General features: G+C 48.0%; 1 protein-coding gene across 1 annotated transcript in view; it reads left to right on the top strand.

Annotated features, from left to right (window-relative positions):
* The first annotated feature begins 2,393 nt into the window (after nt 1–2,393).
* LOC105717697 (heparan sulfate glucosamine 3-O-sulfotransferase 3B1) overlaps nt 2,394–27,135 on the top strand; it is a 48,332-nt gene continuing 23,590 nt past the window's right edge. The window contains exon 1 of the mRNA XM_012453039.2: nt 2,394–2,947. Within this exon, the coding sequence (XP_012308462.1) occupies nt 2,394–2,947 (554 nt within the window). The remainder of the gene's footprint in view (nt 2,948–27,135) is intronic.

Raw genomic sequence — 27,135 nt, 5'->3', positions numbered from 1 at the left:
GTTCTCATGTTTTAGAAGATTAAAATAAATTAATTAGGTTTAAAAATTAAAGGCGAAGAACAAACACAACGGTGAGAGAGGGAAAGAAAAGCTAGAGAGAAGTTATTGCTGAGAATATAAAAGCAGGAGGGTATTCCTCTGCATAATTTATTTCTCCCGCAACAGTTTAGTAAGGAAACGTCTTGGGCTCATAGTAGTTACAAAGAAGTCACCCGTAGCACAGCCGGGGCGCACGGGTCCGGTGGAGACCGCTATGCTATCTGAATCGTCTCTGACCATTACTGCTGCTCAGGCACATTTTCAAACCAGAGGTGCTTACGTTGTCAATCTGGCTTTCTCATCTTGCTTCCAACGGTGGGGGACCGGACCCAAGGTGGGGCTGCGTAAACTCGGGGACACTTAGGAACATTTACTCAGGAAGGGAGAGTGAGAGGGGCCGGTTGCTGGCGGCTGGTCCTGGATCGCGTGGTCGAGGGACCAGGGCTCAGGTCGGTTCCGCTGCGCCCGCCTTCGCAGTCAGTGAAGTCCAGCGCGGGCGGCGGCTCCCGGTGAGTCACTTCGTGGGTGACAGCCCCGGGGGTCGCTCTGGAGTTGGAAGGAATGTTCTGTCCCCGGAACCGCTTGCAGCCAGGAGTTGGAGGCCCTCTGGCCCCGCAGAGGCTGGGTTGCAGGCATCGAAAACTTCCTGAACACGACCAGTATGAACTTGATCCCGAGCTTCCGAACTCCAAACGCCTGGGCAAGAATTCAGCAAAGCGCCTCACTGTTCACTCGCACTTCCCCCAGCTGTTTCTTGGAAGACAGGCTTACCCGCCCCAGTCCCGGGTGGGTCATTTTGCCAAAGAAAATGGGGTTGGGGGTGCCTTTGAGTAGACTTTCACTATTAAATAAGTGCACTTCAGTGATGGATTTGTTCCAAATTGATGTTTGACTTAAAAAAAAAAAGCGGTAGCGAATGGCAGCACGAAATAATCAGTGTCACAAGCCAGCAAATCAAACTGTCTCCTAAATTAAGGCAAATGTTGACTTTATATCTATTCAGGAAAAAGGGGAAGATGGAAAATTTTCTCAAACCTAACGTCTCCAACAAACTCATATCAGATAAAACTTCCTACACGTGACTCCCACGCACACGTTTCGACCAGGAAACTTTTGTTTACTAGACTCTCTCTTCCTGTTAATTTCTCCGGTCTCTCCTTTCCCTTCCCCAACTTATTTTCGGCAGTTTGGAAGGCTGGAGATTTTTCTTAAGGACACTTTACACTGATCCCAGTTAACCGGCAGGCCAAGGGAGAGCAACACCTGGCAAAGAATAAGAAACACACACACACACACACACACACACACACACGAGTTGACAGCGATTTGTACTTAAACTTCCGTGCCCATGCCTGCCCCAGACAGGCCTCCGAATGAGTCCCCGGCGTGGGTTCGGCGGGTTCGAGTGCCTAGTGCATCTCTGCCCCTGCTCTCCCCTCTCCAACCGCCTCCCTACACTGCAACAAGTAAGTATCATGAAACCGCCTGTGAAACATCTGGATGGAGACTCGCGTCCCAACATCTGGGCAACTACAGCCAAGGTTGGCTCCTAGGGAGAGAGTGCGGAAATGCGTGCGGGTGCGGGGACGCACCACTCTGTAGGGTAGGACCTCTCCCAGCGCTCGGTCACTGCAGCATTCTTCCCATCATCTGCTCCTGTCACCAGCCCCTAACTCCGCCCCTCTGGGCCCGCCCCTTGTTCTGCAGCCAATGGCAATCCCCGACCGCCCGACACCGCCCAGAAGCCTTTCCACACCCCCACGTCCCGGGAGCGGGTTGGCTGCTGAGCGCTCGGCGCAGCGCCCGTATTTGCATGGTGTTCGGGGTTTCTGGTAGGTAGAGCAGCCCGTCACTCTGGAAGGCCAGGACCGCCCACTCCACCTCTGTCCCCAGCTCTCTTCCTGCGCAGTTCGCCTCCGCAGCCTCTGCTGGGAAGTGCCGGGGCTGCTCTCGAGGCTCAGTTCTTAGGACTGCGAGGAGGCAGCCCCGGCGTGCGGCAGTGCGCACCGTCTAGAGTGGCCAGGGCGCGGGAGTGCAACGTCCTCCTGGCTCCAAGCGCGTCGTCGCGCCCCAGGAGCAGATCCTCCGCCAGCGGTTACCGCCGTCCCGACTTTCAGTTCCAGTTGCAGCTCCTGCCAGGCAACATGTCAAGAGCCGCCGCCGCTACAGCTGCCGCCGCCACCTGGGGAAGAGCAGCAGCAGCAGCAGCAGCAGCGGCGGCCGCGGGCACGCGGGGGCTATAAACCGAGCCGCCCGGGCTTCCAGTGGGCCGGGAAACCCTCTCTGCGCTCACTGCCCGGCGGGACCCACGCCATGTGCTGAGCCATGCCCCTGGCCGCGCCCGCGGGCAGCGTATGGGGCAGTGCCTGAGTGGCGGCCGATCTTGCCTCGATGTCCCCGGCCGGCTCCTACCGCAGCCGCCGCCGCCCCCGCCACCGGTGAGGAGGAAGCTCGCGCTGCTCTTCGCCATGCTCTGCGTCTGGCTCTATATGTTCCTGTACTCGTGCGCCGGCTCCTGCGCCGCCGCGCCGGGGCTGCTACTGCTGGGCTCGGGGTCCCGCGCCTCACACCCCTCGCCAGCCCTGGCCACGGCTCCAGACGGGACGCCCCCCAGGCTGCCGTTCCGGGCACCGCCAGCCACTCCACTGGCTGCGGGCGAGGAGATGGCCGAGGGCGCTGCGAGCCCGGAGGAGCGGAGTCCTGAGGCACCGGACTCCCCAAGCCCCATCTCCAGCTTTTTCAGTGGGTCTGGGAGCAAGCAGCTGCCGCAGGCCATCATCATCGGCGTGAAGAAGGGCGGCACTCGGGCGCTGCTGGAGTTCCTGCGCGTGCACCCCGACGTGCGCGCCGTGGGCGCCGAGCCCCACTTCTTCGATCGCAGCTACGACAAGGGCCTCGCTTGGTACCGGTGAGTTTCCCCGCCAGGGGCAGGGGCTCCAGTGGGGATTCCGACCCTGAGCGAAAGGAAACCAGGAGAACGATAGGGAAATGGCATGGTTACAGCTTCGGACCGCCGGGGGTGGGGCAGGGAAACCACCGCGGATTGCGGCCCGGTGGCGCCGCGCATCCTGTCCGGGTGCAGTGCGGGTTGCGCCCCGCTCAGTTCTCGCCACAACCCACAGAAAGTTCTCGCGGAGCGCTGGCAGCTCAGTGGTCTATGGTGCCCTTGAATTAATCAGGCGACCTCGCCGCAAAGAAGAGGGGCAGCAACTGAGACCGCGCTCGGCAAAGCGAACCACCCTCTAACCATGGCGATACCGAGGCTAATAGTATTTTATGACTCAGTTTTAATTTTTCCTCGCGGAGCCGGAGACGCTGGGAATGTTCTGCGCCCCTCTGGTCGGTCTCCGCCCTCAGCCAACTTCTAGAGCAGCTTCTGCTTCCCAGATGGGGAGAGGGGGTGGGGGCGACGGCGTCCCGTCCAGGCCGCTGAGTCTGTTAACTTTTTGTTACAGTCCGCTTGCTTACCGGAACCCCAGGGGGTTCAGACCCTCTTCGCTCGCGAGCCGCCTGGGCTCGGGAGGGTGAGCTGGGCGGGTGGCCGGGCACCTCCGCCAGGCGGGCGGCGCGCGGAGAGTGGAGCTGTGCTGGTCCCTGTCGGGCAAAGGCGCGCACTGCAACCGGCAGGAGCGGCGCGCGGCTTTGAAGGCGTCCAGGCCCCCGGGCACCACCGCCCGTTTCCGCCTCCCTGGCCTCGGTGCTGGGATAGCGAAAGCAAGGACGCGTGTCTCCGCGGGGATTTTACACGTCCGGGGCAAAGAATATTCGGGGCCCATTGATTGAGAAATGAGGGTTGCTTCGAGGTCGCGGTTTCCGGAAATTCTGTTCTCGAGTCGGGTTGCAGGTCATGTTCCAAAGGGACAGCGGCCCCGGGATCATAATCGCACCCCTGCCCACTGCTTTCCGCAGCTCCTGGTCTTTGGGGGTAAACTCTTGGGTTGCCTGGGCTTCGGGTAAGGCGCGAGTGGGCAGGAGGTCTAGACTCCGGCCTCGGATAACTGTCTCCGACTAGGGGCCCAGGTACCGGCCCCCACCTCTTCGTTGGGGTCTACACCCGCAACCCCAGCCAGCACGACGTTCAGGCACCCCTCCAGGCCCAATTAGCTTCACAGCAGAGGCTCGAGACTTGGGAAAACAAAAGAGGAGAAAAGAACTGAACCCCTCCCCCGTCCCCACCCCACTATCGGGACCTGGGTGGGATGGAGAATAAAAGTGGGCTGACCTCGCGGATTAAAACCGCTCTTTTCCCAGCCTTGTCCTACCCTGTCCCCTTTGTCCTTAATGTTTTATATTATTGTCAGGAGTTGCCTAAGTCTCGAGGTTTAACCAGCCGTGACAGTCACCCTTCCCACCGTTCCCGGGCTGTAACGCATTCTCGGGACACTGGTGGATAAGAATGCGGACTCTGGAGTCCGACGCCTGGATTCATGTACTGGTTAGTCGCGTGAACCTCGGTTCTCTCATCTGTGCAGTGGGAATAATGCAGATTCTGGGCAGGGATGGGGAGAGTGAATAGGCTGGTAAGGTCAGGTGCCTCGCAGGCACGTGAGGGCCGCTCGAATTGTTAGCTATTGTCATCAATTGTGTTGTTATTCCCACCACCACTCCCCACGTCCTGGGATAGTGATTCCGGGGCCGGGTGGCAGGCTATAACTAGCGCCCTTCCAGGTGGAATCCGCCAGAGCCCGGAGGCAGCCTAGGCTTTTCTGAGATCAGACACACTTGGGGCCGCGTTGGGAGGAACTGGCAAGAAAAGGATTGAACCCTTAATATCAGGCAGTTTTGAAGCACCTGGGGCAAGCTATGGAAATCCCCATAGGAAAACTCACGCAGTCTTTTAGGAGGCTGCCCTCCACCTGCCACTTCCCTTTTGATTGACTCAAAAACGCTGAATGAAGAACGAAGTCGCATGGAAACCCTCGCCACGCGCCTGCAGCGGAGAGCGCAGCCCGGGAGGTTCGGGTGGGGACTTCCGCCCGGGGGCTGCGCGGCGAGCGGCCGCGCACCGGGACTCGACCTGGGAGTGGGGGTGGCGCCAGGGTTTAGCTGGGACGCGGGAGGCGGGAGGTTTTTCGTCCTCCCGAGCCATCTCCCTGAATTGATAAGCGTGACTCCCGAGACCAGGAGGCACAGGGCCCGCGGCGGTGGCCCGGCGGACCCGGCTCTGGGAGCCCACTGCAAGTGCCGCAACTGGCCCCAAACACTGCGTTCTTGTACTACACCAGCAGTGCCCGGTGCGGCCGCAGGGTTGATGGATATTTTCCCAAGGGGGAAAAAAACTTTTAAATACTATCTGTTTACTTAAAATTTTTAAATTTAGAATAATTGATGGATGTCTGGGCAAAGGTACGGACGTCACAATGATTTTGATGGCGGCCTTTTTAACTTTAAATAGACCACGCCAGGAGGCGACTCCTGACCTACAGCGCTTTACCTAAAATCTGGTGCCCAGAGTGCACCCTTCGCCCTCGCTGGAGTTCCCTCCTCTCTGCCAAGCTTTGCTCCGTGCCAGAGGTGTGCTCCATTGTATCTCCGCTCTGTCCCTGCAGTCAGGCAACCAATGGGAGAAGAGTACAAATAGTAATTAACCAGGGAGAGTTGCAATTTAGAAGCCTGGTACAAGTCCTCAAGAACTAGAGAATTTGAGAGTGGGGAGACATTTTGAAGGCATTAAGGACAAAAACAATGGGCACGGATGGTTGAGTCTAAGGATCAGCATCGTAATCTGTTAGAGAACGAGGTCGTGGCTGTCTCTGTGAGTCGTTAATGGGTTTAATTGGTTGATATACAGCCCTGCTAGTGGCCTAACCAGTAGCTCAGGGCCTGGCGGATTTGCAGGACATCTCGGAATTTGATTGCTCTTCCTTTCACTTGGCAAAAGGAGACACCATTGGCCGGATCCGGAGGGGTCATGGTGAGATGGAACCCACCGAGGCGGTGCTCAGAGCTGCCCTGCCACTGGTCAAAGTGTGGGAGCCTTTCCACCTCCTTAACCCTGCAAAAATCAAACGTGCTAGTACGGACTGTCCATCCACACTGGATCTCCAGTTGGCTTTAGTCTGCGAGGAGGACTCTTCTGGGTTGACTTTTCCAATTCATTATGCAGCCCTCTTGATTCAGGCCTCCCAAACTTAGCAGGCACCGATGGAGACCCCACAGAGCGGCTTATCAAGCAGGCTGATGAAACTGGCCGTTTCCTTCTGTTCCTTGGCCCTCATAGTGTTTGAGAAGCATGGGGCTGTGGTTCAGAACTTCACATGTGCAAAGGTGGAGAAAACACCTGCCCTGTCCATTTAGGCTTGGGATGTCGATTTATACTTTGAATGGTCAAAAATTAAATCTGTAAGTTTTAAAGTTTCTCTTTGTGATTTTACCCCAGTGTTGGTAGACATTCTTAAATTTCAATGTCCTCAGTTTGGGAATGAAGTTAGCCAAATATCATGTAATTATTATTTGTTATACAAAAATATGCCTTAGACTGTACAGCGGGAGAAACTCTCTCTCCCACCTTGACTCCCCTTTCCGTTCTGGGTTATGCAAAATCAGCTGACAATTTAATGCTGTGGCCAACATTAAACAAAGTATTGTGTGTGTGTGTGTGTGTGTGTGTGTGTGTGAGAGAGAGAGATAGTAATGGTGGTAGCTAACACTTACCGAATGTGAATGTTTTCCCTATGTGCCAGGCACTGTTTCAAGTTTTACAGGATTAGCAGATTTAATCCTCATTACAGTTCCGTGAAGTAGGTACTTTTACAGATGAGGAAACACAGGCACAGAGAGGTTAAGCAATTTGCCCAAGATCTCACAGCTGGGAAGTAGCAAAGCTATATACCAACCCAGGCAGTCCTGCTCCAGAGATTATTCTGTGCTTCACTTCTTCACTTAAGTGATTGAAGCAGGGTATTTATCATATAGCATGGGTCCCAAACTGCGTTTGCTTTAAAAGAGTTTGACAGCTTTCTGACATGACTTTAGTGGTCTCAGTGCACGTTGCAGATTTTGTCATTCGCTTTAAAAGAGTATCAGCCCCAAACAGGCTAATTGCTACATCTAACACTGGTTAATAACTAATGTGAGGATAATCACACCAACTGTGGCTGTTTCATTTTTGTGCAAAGGACGGTTAGAATCAAGGGAGTCACTAAAACGACCAAAAATCCCTCAAGCATCCAGACAGAGAAAACATAGCGAGTGTCCCTCTTGAGATTTATTCTCTGCCATTTGCCCTTTTTAAGGCTGGGAGGATGTGGGGTTAAATGATGTGTTCCAGAACTTCTTGGAATTAATTTATTTGTAAAACGTAGAGTGTCCCCAAATCAAGTTCATGAATAATTAACTTGTACTGATTAACCAGCAGAAAATTATAGCTAACACTTTCAGCAGATTCCTTTAGAATAAAATTAAAAAACGCTGTAACTTCAGAAATCTCTCTCTTGAAGGCTAATACCTGAAAATAGCAATTTTCCCTACATTTTAAATTTAACAAATGCTGAGAAAACAAAATTGCCCCCTATTTTTCTAGTCTACTTCAGAAAACCTAGCAAAGACTGTTTCTGTCTTCACTGAGGGAAATTTAAGAAAAGATCTGATTGGGGATAATCCATTTTGAAGTAATTGCACTCTCTCAGTCCCAGAGTTTAAACCAAGTATGTAACTCACTTCCAAGATGCTGGGTGAAGATAAAAAAAAAAAATCTACATTTGTATGCAACAATTTGAAATACAAACCATCATGTTACAAAGCTGTCAAGATTTATTAGCAAGACAGTGGAGCATGTGTTGAACTCTGTTTTTAATTAGGCACCTAAATTAGAACATAAAATGGTTGATTAATCTTTTACAAGTTGAAGGGAAAATATAACATAAATTAACCTAATCATAAGTGTTTTCCCAGATGCTCAGAGTTAATAAAATAGTCAAAATTTAATAGCAACCCATTTGTTTTAGATAAATATAATGCTATAATATATGAATTAGATTATACTTGTTATCTTCCAAATGATACATTATTATGGAACAGTCTCTAAAAATTAGGTTGCAGTACATGTCTTAAAAAGTGTTTATAAAAATAGAAAACTGCAATTCAGAATTACATGTTGGCTAAGCTAGATTATGTTTTTTAATGGAAACTGATAATTGAAAATTTATAATTTAGCATAGACTAGCATCTGTGAAAGATATTTTTCCAGCTAAAGTTGTGTTGCTTGAAACTTTAAAATAACCTGTCACAGCTTCTGTGTTTCAAGTTTGGTGTTTTAGTCTGAAAAAAAAATTTATTTTTAGTATTTCGAAAAGTCAATGTGTCACATACCCTTAGTCCACATATGTATGCTAATTTATCTTTTTGTTGATAATATGTTGTAGGAATAAGGTTTTCTGGTTATATGAAATGACTTTTTGAATCACTAAAATTATTTGTAATTAAAAGCACACCAGGAATTTTTAAAAAGACAAACTCACCAGTTAGCTAGTTTTCTGAATCAGGGGAGGTGGCATTTATTTAAAGCTTCAGAACTGAAATATGTGACTCAGGCTGCTTGCCGACTGGTTTCTATGTCAGTAGTTTTTTGAATACTTTATGTTCTCACTCTATGAACATGGAAATTAAGTTGATTGACAGAAACACAAAATGCCTACTCTAAAGGCAGAGCATAATGAGCATTTCTTTTGCTGTGAATAGAGTTAGTTTCCAAATAGGACGCTACCTCTCTCATTTAACAGTCGATGATTTCAGACAGTAAGAGAAATTTCAATCCTAGGCTGTTGGGATAGTCAGGAATTCCAGCAAAATGAATCCCCCAAGTATGTGGCATATTTTCAAGGGTAATGAAAACAATATGCTGCCTACCTCGAATGAAAACACTTGCCATGACCGAAAAGAAATGAGATACTGATATCTTTGAAAACTAATTGTAAGTAGAGCATGAAACGTTTTATACATTTAAAACATTACCTTGTTGGAACTCTTAGATTTCTTTCAAACTCTGCCAAAATAAAACTAACATCAAATAAAACTGATGTTAGTGCATGTTGATTTTTATTTCTGATTTTTCTTGTCAAGAGATTTGGGGAAAAGTTTAGGATGTGAGAACCAATTACCATCTTAATAAAATGATAATAAATAATTTTTATTGCAGCCAAGAGTCTGTATGTTAAAACACTGTTAGTGCTAATAAAACCCACCATTAATTTTATTTGTACATAGATAAGAGTGGTATTAATTTCCTTTGTAAGTTCTTTTAAATGTAAATTTCAAACTCATTTCTGTAACCTGAAAAATACTGAAAATAGCTTGTTACTGGGTCATTCAGAAAGTGTACTTCATTGTGTCATAGATGAAACATACTTAAATAGCAAAGTTGTAATGCACAGTTTTTGCCCCCCAAAGATTGCTGTTAGTAAAAAGTAATAAGAGCGTCTCTTTGGATTTAGAGCTGGTTAAAGAGGACTGAGAGTTTATATTTTCCAGACAGTAAAAAAAGTACATACACCATACATCGTTGGAGTAAGATATTTTTGTTCTTCATGTGGCAAATGTGAAAAACTAAGACTGATTTAATATTGAGTTGATTGTGTTTCAGCTCAGACTCTCTCGCCAAGAGGTCAGTATTTTGAACGCCATTGCCTAGAAGGTGAACGATTCCATGTGTGTCCATGAAGCACCTTACACGTAGGATTCAGAATCCCTGTTTTCTCCCAAGTCTTTGCCCCACACTACTTAACGCGGTTATACTTGCTTAGAAACCCATAAAATGCTGAAAGATGGTTCTGGGCACTATGATGTTTGAGAAGCAAATGGAGAGTGAAAAAAACATTGGGAAGAGCAGTGAAAATCACAGTATTGATTTAATGAATGGAGCTTGGAGGAGAGCCGCCCCCTTTTTCAGATCTGGGGACGGAAGTGTCCAGCAGGGCCCCAGCGGTCCCAGACGTTGCCACGTGTCCGCTCCTTTCGGCAGCTAGAGGGGCGCTGGCTTGGACAGCCCGTTCTAGAAGGGTGGCCGGGGGCGCTGCCACCGGCGGGGGAAAAGGCTCCGGGCGCTCGGCCTCGGGCATCAGTCGCCGCGGCCCTGGTGTCGCGCGGGATCGCCTCCTCTAGCCTGGGGGCCGCTGAGCCGGAGACAGATGGCGTAGCTTCTCCGTGATGGGGCAGGGCCGGCGGCTGGGACTGGGGCCGCTTTCCCCGCCCCTCTGCCCTCCGGGTCGTCGGCCGTGGCCACGTGACCAACCCCGCCCTCCGGCCTCACCTGTTGGGCTGGGCCCGGCAGAGTGGCCCGCGCTCGGGGTGGGTGGTGCCGGCGGGACCGTCTTCGCGCTGATTGGGTGGAGGGGCTGCGGGGAGCCCAATGGTGTTTCGCCTGCGAGGAGAGCCCCGCCCAGAGAGGCGGACTGAGCGGGCGCGCCCCGCCCCCGCCGAGGCTGGCCGGGCTGTTCCGCCGCTCAGCTTCGACTCCGTGCTGCTGATTTGGTCCTGGGCTGCCTTCACTTTCCAAGTCGAGCCTATCAGCTGATCTATCGTGCTCTCTTCCTTTCGTTCCCCTCTCTTTGTCCTGTCTACACCTTCCTGCACAAATCCTCCTGCCTTCTAGAGCGAAGATGTCTGTTCGCTGAACGTTCGGCTCTCGAGTCCTGCAGGGAGCCCGCCTCGCCTTCCTGCAGCCCCGGCTGTCGGGACAGCGGCCCGAGCGGATTCTTTACAGCCGGAGAGGACACCCCGGCTCTTTCGGGCCTTATTCTGGGTCGGGGAAGCGGGAGGGGTTGCTGGCAAGAAAGTGAATCCGTTTGCGACGAGCACGTTTCTTTTCTCCCTTTCCCCCCTTTTCCCCGCCCCCTTTTCTCTTAGGGGAAAGAAATGGATAATCCTCTTTCCAACCACTTCTATAGTGGGTGCCTGTAAGGCGGTTCCGTAGATTCAGTAGATAACAGAAAATACCTTCATTTCCATAATGTGGGCCATTAAATGACAGAATAGAGAGAAAATGGGAAGGACTGGGATGGAAAGGAGAGGAGAAAAAGGAAAAGGCCGGTGACTCTCAAGCCCCCTCCGATTCCTGAATCTCACCTGGGCTCAGACCGAGTGCTCCGTCCCCTGCCCCAGCACCTTCCGCGCTGCTCACACACTCCAGGCCCGTCCTCCTAACCCTAAGCCCTGAGCACAGGACCCTGCAGCCGCTCCTGCCCAGAGCAGGGGAAGGAACGCTCCCCTGGACAGCCTCAGAGGAGAGAGGGGATATCTCCTCGTGGGCACTCACAAGCCCACCAATTCAGCGCACAAACGCCCCAGCCTCTGCGGATAGGCTTCCTCCGTGGTGGCGACAAGAACTCTCGTGGATTTGAAAGAGGCAACCTTTTCCTTGCATTTCTAAAGGCCTGTGTAGATGAATGACCCGTATGAAAAGGGCAAGGCAGGAAGTGCACAGAAGACGTTGCACGTTGCTGCATGAGGTATTGAAGAAATACAAGATTTCTTTCTCACTTCCATTAAAACACAATCTCCCTGGGGAGAGACACACAGAGCACACAATTAGAGACCAGTAATTCTCTTCCAGATCCCTCCTGGTGCCTTTTCCTAGCTGAGCAGCCTCTCCCTACCGGCCTGGCCTTGTGCACCGGCAACTCTCCAGGCTGGGTTCAGCCCTTCCTCTTGATGTGTTGTTGGGCTTGTCCCTGGTGCCCTCTCCTCTGATTGTTCCAGTCTGTCTCCAGGCACTTAGCATATGCTAGTGCTGCCAGTTGACACAGATTCACAGAGTAAACATCCTGTTCCCACTGAAGATCCCCAAGTGGGTGGGTGGATGGATGTGGGAAGAGATGGGGTAAAGAGAGAGAGTAAGGCAGTGATCATTACCTTATCATTGATTTAAAATACTTATTAATGGAGGAAGCCAAAGGTGACCATTTAAAATCCTTTTCTATAGTCAATGAATAATACATTCATATAAATTATGTTTACTTTTTCATTCATCTAACAAAAATTTATTGAGCACTTTTTAAATTTTTTTTTAAGACAGGGTCTTGCTCTGTTGCCTAGGCTGGAGTGCAGTGGCACAACCTCTACCTCCCCGGCTCAAGCAATCCTCCCACCTCAGTCTCTTGTGTAGCAGGGACTACAGATGCACACCACCACGCCCGGCTAATTTTTTTTGTTTTTTTTTTGAGACGGATTTTCACTCTTGTTGTTCAGGCTGGAGTGCAATGGCTAGATCTTGGCTCACCACAACCTCCACCTCCTGGGTTCAAGCGATTCTCCTGCCTCAGCCTGCCAAGTAGCTGGGATTACAGGCATGTGCCACCTCGTCCGGGGAATTTTGTATTTTTAGTAGAGATGGGGTTTCTCCATGTTAGTTAAGCTGGGTTAGAACTCCTGATCTCAGGTGATTTGCCAGATTCAGCCTCCTAAAGTGCTGGGATTACAAGCGTGAGCCACCATGCCTGGCCCACACCCGGTTAATTAAAAAAAAAAAAAAAAAAATTTGTAGAGATGAGATCTCACTGTGTCGCACAGGCTGGTCTCAAACTCCAAGGCTCAAGCAATTTGCCCTCCTAAACCTCCCAAAGTGCTGGAATTACAGGTGTGAGCCACCACGCCAGGCCCAGACCTTATTTTTAGAGCAGTTTTAGGTTCAAGGCAAAATTTAATAAAGTACACAAATTTCTCAAATACCCATCACTCCTACATATGCACAGCCTCCCACTATTAACATCCTCTACTAGACTGGTACATTTGTTACAATTGATGAACCTGCATTGACTGACACATCATCACTCAGGGTCTGTAATTTACATTAGGGCTCACTCTTGGTGTTGTACATTCTAGGGGTTTGGACAAACGTGTAATGACCTGTATCCCACATTATAGTAGCATTCAGGGTAGTTTTACTGCCTCAAAAATCCCATCGGAGCACTTGCTCTTATCTGGTGCTCTTATCAAGTGTAAGCAGCACTTAAAGCACTGAGGAAGTACAGGAGCCATGAACTTGTCCCTGAGAAACCTGTCTTAGTTGGTAGACTGAAATCTACGGGCTTGAGGAGATCTGCAGGCAATTTAAGTCTGATTTTTAATTTTTATTTTTGAAATCATTTGTCCTACTAAATCACAGGTAAATCTAAAAACCATTTTAGGAGGAAGCGGAAGCATGAGATAAGATAGTACAAATTGTAAAGTGTGATTTTGCATTTTACATTTCTAGGAGCTTTCCAAAGAGAGCTAAGGAGATAAGAAGGGGGCCAGAAAGTCAGTGACTGTGTAATAAAAAAGGAAAAAATATGTCAGCCTCAGAAAGCCTCATCCCAGGGCTTGCTGTGTGCAGGCGAGTGGGCCAGGCGCTTACTTAATCTTAACAGCGATGCTTCCTGTGTGATTTCCCTTACTTTCCAAGGGAGGAAATGGAAACTCATAGAGATTGCCTAAGGTCATACAGCTGTATCTGTAGGTGGCTCTACCTCCTGGACCTAAGAAGAAGGGAATGCCTCCCTGAGGGCCCTTTAAACTCCACAGCTCCAGGCTGTCTGCCTGGCTGAAATTCAATGCCATGTTCCTTCTGGACCAGTTTAAGCCATCTCTCCTGTTGTTTCTTTCCTCTTGACTTTTCCACTTAAAGCGTTTCTGAGATTTGATTTTTTCATCCCTTTTTCTGTCTCTATTCTCTTTTACCCCCCACACTCGTTCCTGGCCTGTCTCTGTTGCTCTGATGTCCATGTTGATGGTGGCAGTCTTCAACCACGCCAGCACTTTCCTGCCATCCCTGTAGCCCTTGCCCCAACATCTGTGCAATTGACTCCCCATCTCTGACCGAGGTCTCCTCCCATCCCCTCATCTACCAACTCATCCCTTCTCTCCCACCTGCCCCACAACTACGCCACTCAGATTCTCAGCTCTTGGGATCACACTGACACCCCCTACACCTTACACTCTGTGGCCCATTGCATCTGAGCTGCATCGTCCAACACCGTGAACACCCCGCCCCCACTCCTCATGGAGACACCGGGTTTTGTACTGTCCCCAGTAGGTGTGCATGAAGATGTGTTATATAAAGACACCTGGCCCACCCTGACTTTATGCGCTCCATGGAGAACTTGGCCCTTGCTTGCTCTGCAGCTGCTGGCCCTGCTAGTCGCCACCCCTTACCTGTGCCAAGAACGCTTGTGTGCATTGGTTCTCTGCAGGACATACTTTTCCTTGAAGCTCCAGTTAATTGAGCTCTCCCTACACACAAGGAGAAACCTCAGAGATGACAGCATGCATATGAACACCACTCCCTTAACCACTTTTAGACATGGCTTTATTTTTACACCTTCACCAAGACTTCCCTCCATCATTTCTGATTTTTTTGAGATGGAGTTCTGCTCTTGTTGCCCAGGCTAAAACAGGATGGCACGATCTTGACTCCTGCAACCTCTGCCTCCCAGGTTCAAGCGATTCTCCTGCCTGAGCCTACCAAGGCATGTACCACCATACCCGGCTAATTTTGAACTTTTAATAAATGTGGTTTCTCCATGTTGATCAGGCTGCTCTCGGACCCCTGACCTCAGATGATCCACCTGACTGGGCCTCCCAAAGTGCTGGGATTAAGACGTGAGCCACCGCTCCTGGCCCCCTCCATCATTTCTAAGGAGGTGCTGAGTTATCTCTTTCCAGTATTATTTGAAAGAAATTTCAGACATTATATTGTTTATAAATCTGTGGGGTTTGAGTTTTTATTTAAATTTGTTACATACTTATAGATAAGTGTACAAATCAGAAGTGCAGAGTCTGATGACTTTTCACAAAGCAAACACACAAGTATGTCGTTGGTAATAAGCACCAGGATCGAGAAGTGGCAGTTCAAGAACCCCCAAAGCTACCTTTGCATCCCCTTCTGGTTACTGGCCCCATCCCAAGGACAACCACTGTCTCACCTTCTATCTCTGCAGGTACTTTTGCCTGTTGTTGAACTTAATATAAGTGAAGCCAAGAGTAAATACTCATGGGGTTTTAAAACATGCAAATTTGGCTGGGTGCGGTGGCTGACACCTGTAATTCCAGCACTTTGGGAGGCCGAGGAGGGTGGATCACCTGAGGTCAGGAGTTCAAGACCAGCCTGACCAATATGGAGAAACCCTGTCTCTACTAAAGATACAAAATTAGCTGGGCGCGGTGGCGCATGCCTGTGGTCCCAGCTGCTCGGGAGACTGAGGCAGGAGAATCGCTTGGACCTGGGAGCCAGAGGTTGCAGTGAGCTCAGATTGTGCCATTGCACTTCAGCCTGGGCAGCAAGAGAAAAACTCCGTCTCAAAAAAAAAAAAAAGCAAATTTATTGGCTATGTTGGCAGGTTGGGAGGTTTCACATACAAATCCACATTTCCTGGTACTTTTATAAAGGATCTGATTGTGCCATGCCTGCCTTTCTCAAGGCGATGAATGGCTGGACGTGGTGAGCTCCTGGGCCTGTGGATGGGGCATCTTCCCGCATTCCACCCTCCCTGGCCCTTCCTGTCTCACACTTGGCCTGCTTCTCTCCTTTGTTATCAGAGCGGGGAGCTGCAAACGGTTTTCCCACTTTTTTCAGGTATGCCCCTTTCAGGATTAAATTTCCTCAATCCGGTTCATCATGAACATTCTTGTTAGAGTTGGCAGGAGCTTTTATCTATTTGACTTTTTCATTTTATACGCTTGTGGGGATCCCAGATGAGTCTGTGTGCAGGTCTGCTTAGCTGGCTGCCAATTAAAATCAGAATCGCTGTGATGAAATCATTTTCAGTGACATCCTTCTCCTATTTTTTACTTTTTTAGTTCCCTGACTGTCTTTTCTTTTATCGGGTTTCCCAGTTGGCAAATCTTAGGGTTAGCCTTTTGCTGTGGATACTTTGTGATGTGTCCTACTCAAGTCACTCTGTCATTCTGGTGTCAGCAGAATACCCGACGTATACCATAGAAATTGGACCCAGCAGTGTTTCCTACACCAGTGCCCAGCCAACTCTGCTGTAGGACCAGGTTTTTCCAAATCACTGTGGCTCAATATGTTGTCCTACTGCGTGTGACAAGCACACAGATCATGCCATGTGCCTCCTACTGCACAATTAGCAACACACACACTGGCCAGTGAGCTCATTGATCATGGCCTTGGATACTGTCGCAATGTCAAATTATTTATCATAGTTTTAAATGCTTCCTCTCAGGTTTTGCATGTATCTCCTCCAGGACAGTTTGGGGGTCATCTTGCAGACTACATGAGATGCACTATTCCACTATTCCAAGTTTTTTCAGTGAAGAGAAAGTTCTTCTGGGTGCAGTGGCTCATGCCTGTAATCCCAGCACTTTGGGAGGCCAAGGTGGGTGGATCACCTGAGGTCAGGAGCTCCAGACCAGCCTGACCAACATGGCGAAACTCCATCTCTACCCAAAATACAAAAAATTAGCCGGGCGTGGTGGCGGGCGCCTGTAATCCCAGCTACTCGGGAGGCTGAGGCAGGAGAATTGCTTGAACCTGGGAGGTGGAGGTTGCAGTGAGCCAAGATTGTGCCATTGCACTCCAGCCTGTGGGACAAAATCGAGACTCCATCTGTCTTTAAAAAAAAAAAAAGATTAATACTGTAGCTAAAAGCAAAAAACAGTATTTATAAATTAAAGTAAATAAGTGTTTGTTTTAGGCCAGGTGCACTGGCTCACACCTGTAATCCCAACACTTTGAGAGGCCAAGGCGGGCGGATCATGGGGTCAGGAGTTCGAGACCAGCCTGACCAAAATGATGAAGCCCCATGTTTACTAAAAATACAAAAATTAGCTGGGCATGGTGGTGGGTGCCTGTAATCCCAACTACTCAGGAGGCTGAGGCAGGAGAATCGCTTGAACCCGGGAAGCAGAGGTTGCAGTGAGCCGAGATTGCACCACTGCACTCCAGCCTGGGTGACACAGCAAGACTCTGTCTCAAAAAAAAAAAAAAGGAAAAGAAAAATTAATAGGTATAGCGGTATAGTGTAGAAAAAAAAGAGTTCCATGTTAGCATTTTAAAGACCCTGAGAAATACAGTAGCTAAAAGGAGATTATACATTAAATAAATGTGTGTTTCACCTAGCATTTTCCCCATGAGTACAGAATCCTCCTCTCATTCATACCTACCAGCATTCTGAGCCACTGTGTCCATCCAGATGCCAACTTGGGCCATATTAGCCAAATAGGACTCTGAGGTTTCTTGTAGTTCTGAGAGTTTGACCCTGATCTTGTGCTCCCGCTCTCTCTCTATCCACCTTTACCCCTTAGAGTAGGCCTCCCGTTCCTGTAGTTTGAACTATTCATCTCCCACACATCTCCCACTGTGATGCCATCTCAGACCTAATATGGCCGCACACTCCCCCGGCCCCAGATGATTGCTGCCAAAGGAATAAAGAACAAGAACTGGAGTTGTCGTACATCAAGGGCCCTGGATAAAAAGTGGCTGAGGCTGAGGGTGAGGCCAGGAGAACAAACTCGCTGATGAGGATTTCAAGTCGGGTCTTGCCGAAAGCTGCTTTGGTAGGCGTCCTCTTGCTGCTAGTCTGTAAGCTGGCTAATTGCAGGTTCAGCTTATGTCTGTGTTCAAAGGTAAGTGTTCTGTGTCGGTGGTGTTTACGGAACAAGATGTTTGATGGTGCTGGAAAGGGTGAAGCTTTTTTCCACCCTGCCTGGCATCGTGTAGCCCTTGTGGTCTGTGTATGTTTTGTGCTAGCACTGAGATGATTGCTCACCCTGGGTGTAATGTGGAGATCTTCACTAAGTAACGTGAGTGCCACATGTAAACATTGGCTGCCTTGGGCTGAAAACAAAGCCAATAACTTTTTTAAAAAAATGCCTTTTCCCCCTCTTGTGTGGCCAAGGGGGACACTTAAAAGTGTTCTGCAGTTCAAACAGCACCGGAAGCAAAGAAACTTTCAGATTAGGTGTCACTGGGAAAGGAGGCGAGTGGAACCTTTTAAGAGAGAGAGATGGGGATTGATTTACCTGTTTGTATAAAACTTAAGTTACAGGGGTATCTGGATTTCTCCTGCAAGCACTCTAAGCTTGCCGTAGTTATCTTAGTATCACCTACACTTGCCATAGATCCTCCATACTTGGGGAAATTCTAACACCTGCGTGGATCACCTGCTCACCTCTACCTGAGCCCTTGCTGAGCAGGAGGCGTTTGCCAAGGACATTTCACATGATCTGCAGGTGAACAGTTTCACACCAGAGGGGGATCCCCTATTGTATGTACTCGACTAGCTTTTCATTCTTATCACACTTCCCTTCCTATAAAGTTACTTATCTCTTAAAGGGAAATTTAACACCCACCTTCTCTTTCTGTGCGGCCTTGTGAAAATCAGGCAATAACAAGAGCAGCCTTATTGCCAGGGTATGAACAGAGCATCTAGATGGCACTACTAGTGGAAGATAGTCTTGTCTGCCATTCATTCATTCATTCATTCATTCATGATTTTGTCTACCAGACAGTTTTGGAACACCTGCGGTAGGCAGGCATTTGGGAAAACAAAGTTTTAAGCCATTGTCCAAATCCTCGAGGAACTCACCATCTTAGTCGAGGGGCCATGGAGAGGGGTGTATAGAACAAAGTGAGAAATGCTCTAGGAGCAGAGAGAGAAAGAGGCCCAGAGAAAAGGCCACCAGCCGGCTGGGTTCTGAAGCATGGATAGGAGCTTGCTGGCTGTTTGTCCCAGAAGGTGATAAAGACATTCAAGGCAGGGAGGTTCTGTGTGAAAAAGGCCCAGAGAAGCACAGAAGAGCACTGCAGCTTGGGCCTGGGATTGGAGGAGAGAGGATCCAGGAGGCTGGCTGGGAGATGGAGAGGCTGGAATGTCACATTAAAGGGAGGATTTATTCTTTTTTTGAGACAAAGTTTCGCTCTTATTGCCCAGGCTGGCGTGCAATGGCACGATCTTGGCTCACCGCAACTTCCACCTCCCAGGTTCAAGCGATTCTCTTGCCTCAGCCTCCCGAGTAGCTGGGATTACAGGCATGCGCCACCACACCTGGCCAATTTTGTATTTCTAGTAGAGACCGGGTTTCTTCATGTTTGTCAGGCTGGTCTCGAACTCCTGACTTCAGGTAATCCACCTGCCTCAGCCTTCCAAAGTGTTGGGATTACAGGCATGAGCCACCATGCCCGGCCAGAGAGGGCTTTTATCCTACAGACAAGGGAGTCTTTCAATCTAGCAGAGCTCCTACACCAGAGAAATTCACAAGCTTTATATAAGTTGTGAATTCAAATTATTTTCAAGGAAAATTAAAATATTTGTTATTTCAAGACAGAGAAAGCAAGAAAACACGTAGATGGTTTACTAAGATGAACCACGTTTAACCATGCTGGGTGATTCGAGTAAGGCTCTCAAAGGAAAAAACAACAGTTCTTGATGGTGTTTGCAGATATAGCTGGGACATGCTTCCTCATCCCCACTCATTGCCCTTGCAGAATCCACACATCCCTCTCTCTGCTGCCTCCCTGCATAGCCTGGATGACTGTCCTAAGCGCCTTCATTCTGTGGTTTGAAGGACTGAGGGAAAGAGAGCCGTTCTTCTCCAACTCCTAGCTCGGCTCCCCAGGCCAGCTTCTCCAGCCCAATGGTGTGTAAAGGCAGGTGGTCTGCAGGGTGGGCCCTGCCACCTCTCCTGTCCCTTCATCAGTCCTGCCGAGAGAGGATCCCTGTCATTCTTTGGGAGGGGCATGCCAGCAGGCACAGCGGGAGAGGGGATGAGGGGATGCCACGTGGCCACTGCTCTCTGGCTCGACCAGGAAGGGTTGGAGCGAACCTTCGCCCTCTGTCTCAGAATTCCGAGCAGTCTAAAGAAACTTTAGACTCCTGCTTGCCAGCACTCTCAGCCTGATTTAGTCCTGTGCCCATCACTCATTGTGAAGGAACTCATTTAAGTTTGGGAAACTTCCATGTTAGCATATAAAAGCGATTGCAGTTATTGATCAGCTCTAGCTCAGAATTGGGTTGCCCTGATCAGATCCTATTTCTGTTTGGAGGAGAGAGAGAAGAGAGGCTGAGAGGTAGACTCAGGAGGGCACAGCCAGGAGGCAGCTGGTTAGGGGCTGCCAGTGTGTCTGGGGAGCCCCCTGCCCTGGCCGTGTCTCCTTCCCATCTGTCTCCTCCAAGGGAATGTTCAGTCTTTCGCTGTTATTTTTAGGGTGGTGTTTTCTTCCAGTCCCAGCTGGAACAGAAGTACAGAACAGACCCATGACTATTTTGTGTTCTGTGAAAAGAGCATTTGCCAGGCAGCAGATGCACTGGCTTCCTCAAGACTGAAGCTGTTGTTGGTTTTGAGGACTTTAATGGAAGCCACCTCATTTTACCCAGATGGTGTCTTTTGGGGATGTGGGTTTGGGGGATGGGAAGTGCAAGAGCACATCGGCGAGGGCGTGAGTTGTTTGTGGTTGATCAGCCTCCAGATGTGGCCAATGGATCGTAGGTTCCAGAAGCTCAGGCATGGAGGGGGACACTAGCAGATCGTAGGTTCCAGAAGCTCAGGTGTGGAGAGGGGCACTAGCAGACAGCAGCGGTCTGGGCTGCAAGTAGAGATGCTCTCCAAGCGATTGCAAGCTCAGGTTCAGTGGTGGGCTTAGACTCTGTCTCACATGTGACCTCCATCAACAGTTTTCCAACTGCTTGTCAGTTACATTCTGGTTTGGATTTGTGCTGTTTTTTCTCAGTTATAAAATCCCTTGGCTTCTCTTTACTCAATAAGAGTGTATTGAGAGGACAGGCATCGTGTACCCTCCTCCCGGACGAAACCATCGTTAGGGCAGCCCCTGAGGATTGATTATATCCTCAGGAAACCAGCAGTGGACACAGGGAAGAGGTGGAGGAATCAGGTTGATCCCAGTTAGCTCCTGGTTTCTCTGTATTTGAATGTCCACTGATTTTACTTTTGTTCCTTAGAATTTAAGTACCGACTTTATTAATTTATTGAGCATCTACTCTGTATCAGGCTCTGGGATTCAAAGATTTGTTCATTTCACAAATATCATTGAGTGCCTTTTTTTTTTTTTTTTTTTGAGACGGAGTTTTTCACTGTCACCCGGGCTGGAGTGCAGTGGTGTGAGTCAGCTCATTGCAATCTCCGCCTCCTTGATTCAAGTGATTCTCCTGCCTCAGCCTCCTGAGTAACTGGGATCATAGGCACGTGCCACCACTCCCGGCTAATTTTTTTTTTTTTCTGTAGTTTTAGTAGAGACAGGGTTTCAATATGTTGACCAGGCTGGTCTCGAACTCCTGACCTTATAATCCGCCTGCCCAAAGTGCTGGGATTACAGTCGTGAGCCACCGCGCCCAGCCTGGGTGCCTATTTTATGAGCACTGTGCCTGCCCTCCTGTAGCTTACATTCTAGTAATGAGATGGGCAGTAAAGAAATAAACAAGTAGACTAATAAAAATATAATGTCACCAAGAGTGAGGGGGATAGACAGTTTTGTGGGAGAGGGCAATGGGAGAAAAGGGACACTGTAGACTGGAGATTGGGAGGGCCTTTTTTATTTCAATAGTTTTTGAGGAATAGATGGTTCTTGGTTACATGGATACGTTATTCAGTGGTGATTTCTGAGATTTTGGTGCACCGGTCACCTGAGCAATGTACACTGTACCCAGTGTATAGTCTTTAATTCCTCACCACCCTCCCCCCGAGTCCCCAAAGTCCATTATATAATTCTTATACTTTGGGGCAGGAGGGCCTTTTTCAAGAGGTGAAAAGTAGAAAGATAAGGACTGAGAGGGTCCAAGAGTCAGGTCTTAGTGTGAGACACCAGTATATGTGAGGCTCTGTGAATGGAAAGGACAGGACCTGTCCTACATTTTAGAAAAACCCTGACTGCTTTGCAGAGACAGACGGTAGAGCCTGAGAATAGAAGGAGAGGGTGAGACGGCTAAGTTCAGTCGGGCATGATACATGCAAAAACAGAAGTAGTTCAAAAAACACAGATCCTACAAAGGGAGAATTTTAGTCTGTCTAGGCGGGGAGGAGCTGCGCTGGGAAGGCTTCAGAGAGGAGGTGACATGGGAGTGAAGTTTTGATGGATGAATAAGAGTTCATGTGCAGATTAGATGGGAAAAAAGATCTTGGCGGAAGGAATGCATGTGAAAAGGCAAGGAAGTTCCTGTGAGAAAATACGGTTGGTGCAGGGAAGAACCAACAGAAACGAGTGACAGCATGAGGGAGATCGAAGATTTTGTAAGCAAGGCTTACCATCATGGCATCAAAGGGTAACTGTACAGCTTATCCTGCGCCTTTTTTTTTCTTTTTCAAGTATGTCAGCACAGAAGTGGGAATTGTAAGATGCTGTTTAATAGCATTAAACAGAAATTGCTTTTGCTGGTGATCAAAAAAGATGCCACCCAGAAAACAGGGCCAGGGCTGGAGATGCTGTCAGGATGTGTTCCGGGATCCACGTCCTCAAATCTGGTTGCTTTCTGCCTGTCTGGATGGAGGCTTTAATTAGGTTGAAGCCATGTAATTAGAAATTCCACTTCTCAGCTCCTTGGACCTACAATAGGAACAGCCCCGTTGGCCGCTCAGTTCCAGCATTCAGTTCCAGGCTGCCGGTGCCAAAATGCCAAACCTGGTAATTAAGAGGTGGCTCTGCAGGCACACACCTGTTCTGAGCGTGCAATTAGTGCCTGCCGCCCTTCTTACTGAGCTTAGCCCTCTGCACAGACCATTTGCAGGGATGGTGGGGTGTACGTGTGCAACCTTCATTTACTGTGCTTTATCTGATCATCAAAGTAAGAAAGTCTCACTCCTTTTGTTGTTGTTCAAAAGAGAAATTGTAAAGGAAGACCAGGTTGGAGTGCCTGAGGATGGAGTTTGGGCAAGCATTTGGTGGTGGAGTTTTTTCCCCAGGATTGCTCACTCATCAGACGCTTCCCCGTCTACATTTTGGGTTTATAGCTAGGCTAATTTAATTTCCAGCTGAGAGGCTACTGCCCAATATGATGGTAATCTCAAATAGTTAATGAGCTAGAAGAGGAGGCAGCCTATTGGACTGATTCTGGCTCCTCAGCTCAGTGGTTTAGTAGTACTAATTTATTGGCTTGTTTGTCTCCTGGTTTGAGAGGCTTGTTCAGCCTGGCACAGCTTCATGTATCTTCCCTCTTCTAAAGATGGATTGAGCTTGACTTCTGGCCTCTGAACCTTTAGAATCAGCTCTTTTTTCCATTTACGCACTTGGTTTATTTAAAGGGAAGGAGGAGAGCAAAGGGGATACCCTGGGTTAGTTCATCAGCCCGCGATACCTGTAAAGCACATTGTGAAATTCCAGTCTGTTCCTTCTTTCCAGCTGGGTCTGTATCACCAGCAGAGCCTTTTAGGTGAGCTGCCTCGAGCAACTCTGGCTTGTAATATTCCAGGATTTGGGCAAGTGGTGTTTTCCTTCCATAGAACACTGATGCCATTGAAATAAAATACAGGCTGAAGTATGTAAAACAGAATAAGAATTGAGACAGAGGAATGAGGGCTGTGGTTTGGAGAGGCTAATCTGGTTATTTTCAGTTTCGTGATCATTTCTTTCAGTGGGATTGAGTGAAAAATGAACTCCTAAAATAAAGGAATTAGTGTGGAAGTGCAAAGAATCAGTAGGACATTTATCTTCCACTATCTAAATTAATTTTTCTCTCATATATATATACACACACACACACACACACATCATCATCATCATAATCATCTATTTTATATATGTATATATCAAGTGCCATTTATCTCATTATAATTTATAGGCCCCATAATTCCAAAAAATTAATTTAAACCCAAACCTTTTTTTAATTGTCAGTAAAGGAAGATGAAAATCTCTTTAGAAAGAGGGTGGGTAATTAGAGATGAGTGAGAGGTGGGTGGTTACTATATTTGAGCATTTTGATCTAGGAGGTTCTTAGAAATGTAGAGAAGTGGGATGAGCATGAGACTCAGAGTTTTACATTCTGGATTCAGAGTCCCTGCTTTGCAGTCGCCCAGTAATTCATCTGGGGCCACTCAGTCTCTCCTTTCTCAGCCTCACCATCCCTATCTCTAAAGTGAAGGAAACAACCCTTCATTCCTATTTACATTGAGCCAATGAGATTCTGAATGTCTAGTCCTTTGTGGTGGGTAAAGTGCTATGCAAGTCTTAGAGCCGACATCACGATGGCCAAGGCAGACAGAACCATCTTCTGATAAAAGGGAAGACTATTTATTCTTTCCAAGAGGCAAACTTATTTTTCTGTAGCATGAACTTTGAATATTGGGCTGGACAGTATCTTTGTGACTTCACAAAACTGTGCAGACTCATCATTTCAGTGCTTAATAAAATACAAAAGCAGATCTCGTGTGTATAGTTCAGGCAGAGTGTTTGGGTGGGCCTATGTGTTATGCTAACCTACCAGATAGACGAAGTCTAGAAAACCTAGAAAAGTCCATGTCCTCTCTCCCCCATTCGCTGACCCCGAACACAGATCATGTCAGCCAGGCTTTTGACCAACGGAACAACCAGTCAGTGGCTGGTGGACAGCTGCTGGGCTGTGCCGAGGCTCTTAATCTGGGTTCATAGTTTCGCCAGGGTCTGTGAACCTCTTGAAGTTGAGAACTAAGAATCAAGTCTATGTCTATTCCCAGGCTGGAGTGCAATGGCACAATCTCAACTCACTGCAACCTCTGCCTCCTGGGTTCAAGTGATTCTCCTGCATCAGCCTCCTGAGTAGTGGGATTACAGGCTTGTGCCCAGCTAATTTTTGTATCTTTAGCCTTTCTGGACCCAGAAAAAGACACGAAAATTGCATCTGTCTAATTTTTGTATCTTAAGCCTTTCTGGACCCAGGAGCCCTTTCCTAGCCTATAATCTGAGGTTATACTTACCTTCTCTCAATTTGATCTGTTTTTACACATGGACACAGGATTGAAACCTTCATTTGTTTATAACATTTCTTGGATGAACACCTAAATCTAACAGAACTACCTGGGTTGCTGCTACTTCTGTGGGTGAATGCAGAGCACAATAGTATAATGTCCTTGATCGACTTTGCTTTAAAATCGAGACCATGTTGGCCAGGCTGGTCTCGAACTCCTGACCTTGTGATCCACCCACCTCGGCCTCCCAAAGTGCAGGGATTACATGCGTGAGCCACCTCACCCCACCGTGTATATGTCTTATATCTACGTTTTGCCGCACAGAGGGTCTATCCCTTTACTTGGATTCTCTGCAACCCCTAAAAACTGCAGAGCTCTGCTCCTTGGGTACTGCACTGTGGGATTTGCATACCTTTTTGCAGTCAGCAAAGGTAGCATTCTGTTGTAATATTTAACAAGCCCTGTTTCTGTTCTGAACAAGTGAAGAATCATCTATCTTCAGAGGAAGGAGGAGCCCAGGAAAGGGGATCCTTCCTTGCATAGACGTATTTGTCTCATAAAGAAAGCTATTCCAATTCCAGATTCATTGAGATACCTTCATATTGGGGGTAAAGAGGGTGATGACTGTGCCAGCTTTAAGGAATCTTTGTAGTCAGTTGGTTCCGTTCCTCAGTTTGTTACCTGATAGTCCTGACTGTCTCCAAGTGACAAGTGAATCGATGTATGTTTAGCAAACCCAGAAAAACACTGTCTTTGGAGAGGTTTGAGCTTGAGTAATTTCCAAAACGTGCTAATGGGGCGATAGAGACCCCGGCTCTTGTTCTCTCCTTCAGGTGGTGTTTGCTTATGGGCTTAGTACCCTGTATTCCCAGCCCAGGGAACTGGAAATTGATTCATTTGGGAAAGTAGCAGCTTAAAGGTCTTTATTTGATTTTGTTAGAGAATAGAGAATACCACTGAACTTTTCAGAGACAGGCAGTAATTATTCTTGGTGCTCCCCCAACCCCTGCCCCCAGCCCCAACCTAGGCTGACTCATCTGCCCAGAATTAGCCTTTCTGGACCCAGGAGCCCTTTTCTAGCCTATAATCTGGGGTTATGAGGACCTTCTCTCAGTTTTGATCTGTTTTTACACATGGACACAGGACCAAAATCTTCATTTGTTTATAACATATCTTGGATAAACACCTAAATCTGCCACCCCAATCCCTAAAACTATCTGGGTTGCTGCTTCTTCTGTGGGTGAACCCAGAGCACATTAGTGTCATGCCCTCAACTGACTTTGCTTAAAAATCGAGGGTGCTCCTTGTCTCCACTTCTTTTTCCACATCTAACCTGCTACTGGCTTTTCTTTTTATCTTCCTTTAAAATATTTATCTGATTATTTATTTATTTTTAGAGATGAGGGTCTTGCCATGTTGCCAGACTGGTCTTGAAGTCCTGGCCTCAAGCAATCTTCTAGCTCCAGCCTCAGCTTCCTGAGTAACAAAATGTTTGGAATGAGCTGCCCCTTCTTTTATATCCCCACTGTCCCCTCCCTATTCAGATCTACATCATTTCCTTTATTTTTTTATTTACCTTTGTGAAAAAGTACTTATGGTAGTTTTTTTGTTTTTGTTTTTTGATTTTTAAAAATATCTTTTAGAGACAGAGTCTTGCTCTGTTGCCCAGGCTAGAGTGCAATGGTGTGATCATAGCTCACTGCAGCCTCGACCTCCTGATCTCAAGCGTTCCTCTTGCTTCAGCTTCCTGAAGAGCTGGGACTACAGGCATGCCATCATACCTGGCTAATTTTAAAAAATATTTGTAGAGCTGGGGTCTCCACAGTGTTACCTAGACTGGTCTCAAATTCTTGGGCTCAAGCAATCCTCCCATCTTGGCCTCCCACGTTGCTGAGATCACAGGTGTGAGCCGACATTAAGGTGGTTTTTAAAAATGATACATAAAGAACAAAAGGCACATAAAATATGGCAATGAAAGAAGAAAACCAAAAGTGGGGATATAAGATGGACTTGGGAATTGTCCTAAGAAATGTACCTCAAATGACAGTGGATCTGATTCACAGATTTCTCACAGCCTTTCAAAAAAGGTAAACCTTAATTACACAAATCACAAAAGCAAGCTGTTTGCTCAAAGGGAAACATGAGTGTTCTCGGTATTAAAATGGCTACCGACACAGATAGAGTCCCTCCATGAAGCACGTGGTTAATCCAGCCTTTTTGCTAAAGGATACTTTTCTTAGAAGAACGTAAAAATCGTGACTCTCATCGAAGTAT

This window comes from Aotus nancymaae, unplaced genomic scaffold (genome assembly GCF_030222135.1).
Source record: "Aotus nancymaae isolate 86718 unplaced genomic scaffold, 86718_ANA_hifiasm-v0.15.2.pri h1tg000018l, whole genome shotgun sequence".
In the NCBI taxonomy this organism is placed as follows: domain Eukaryota; kingdom Metazoa; phylum Chordata; class Mammalia; order Primates; family Aotidae; genus Aotus; species Aotus nancymaae.
The sequence above is the reverse complement of the archived record's forward strand: the minus strand, read 5'-3'. Positions and strand labels throughout refer to the sequence as shown.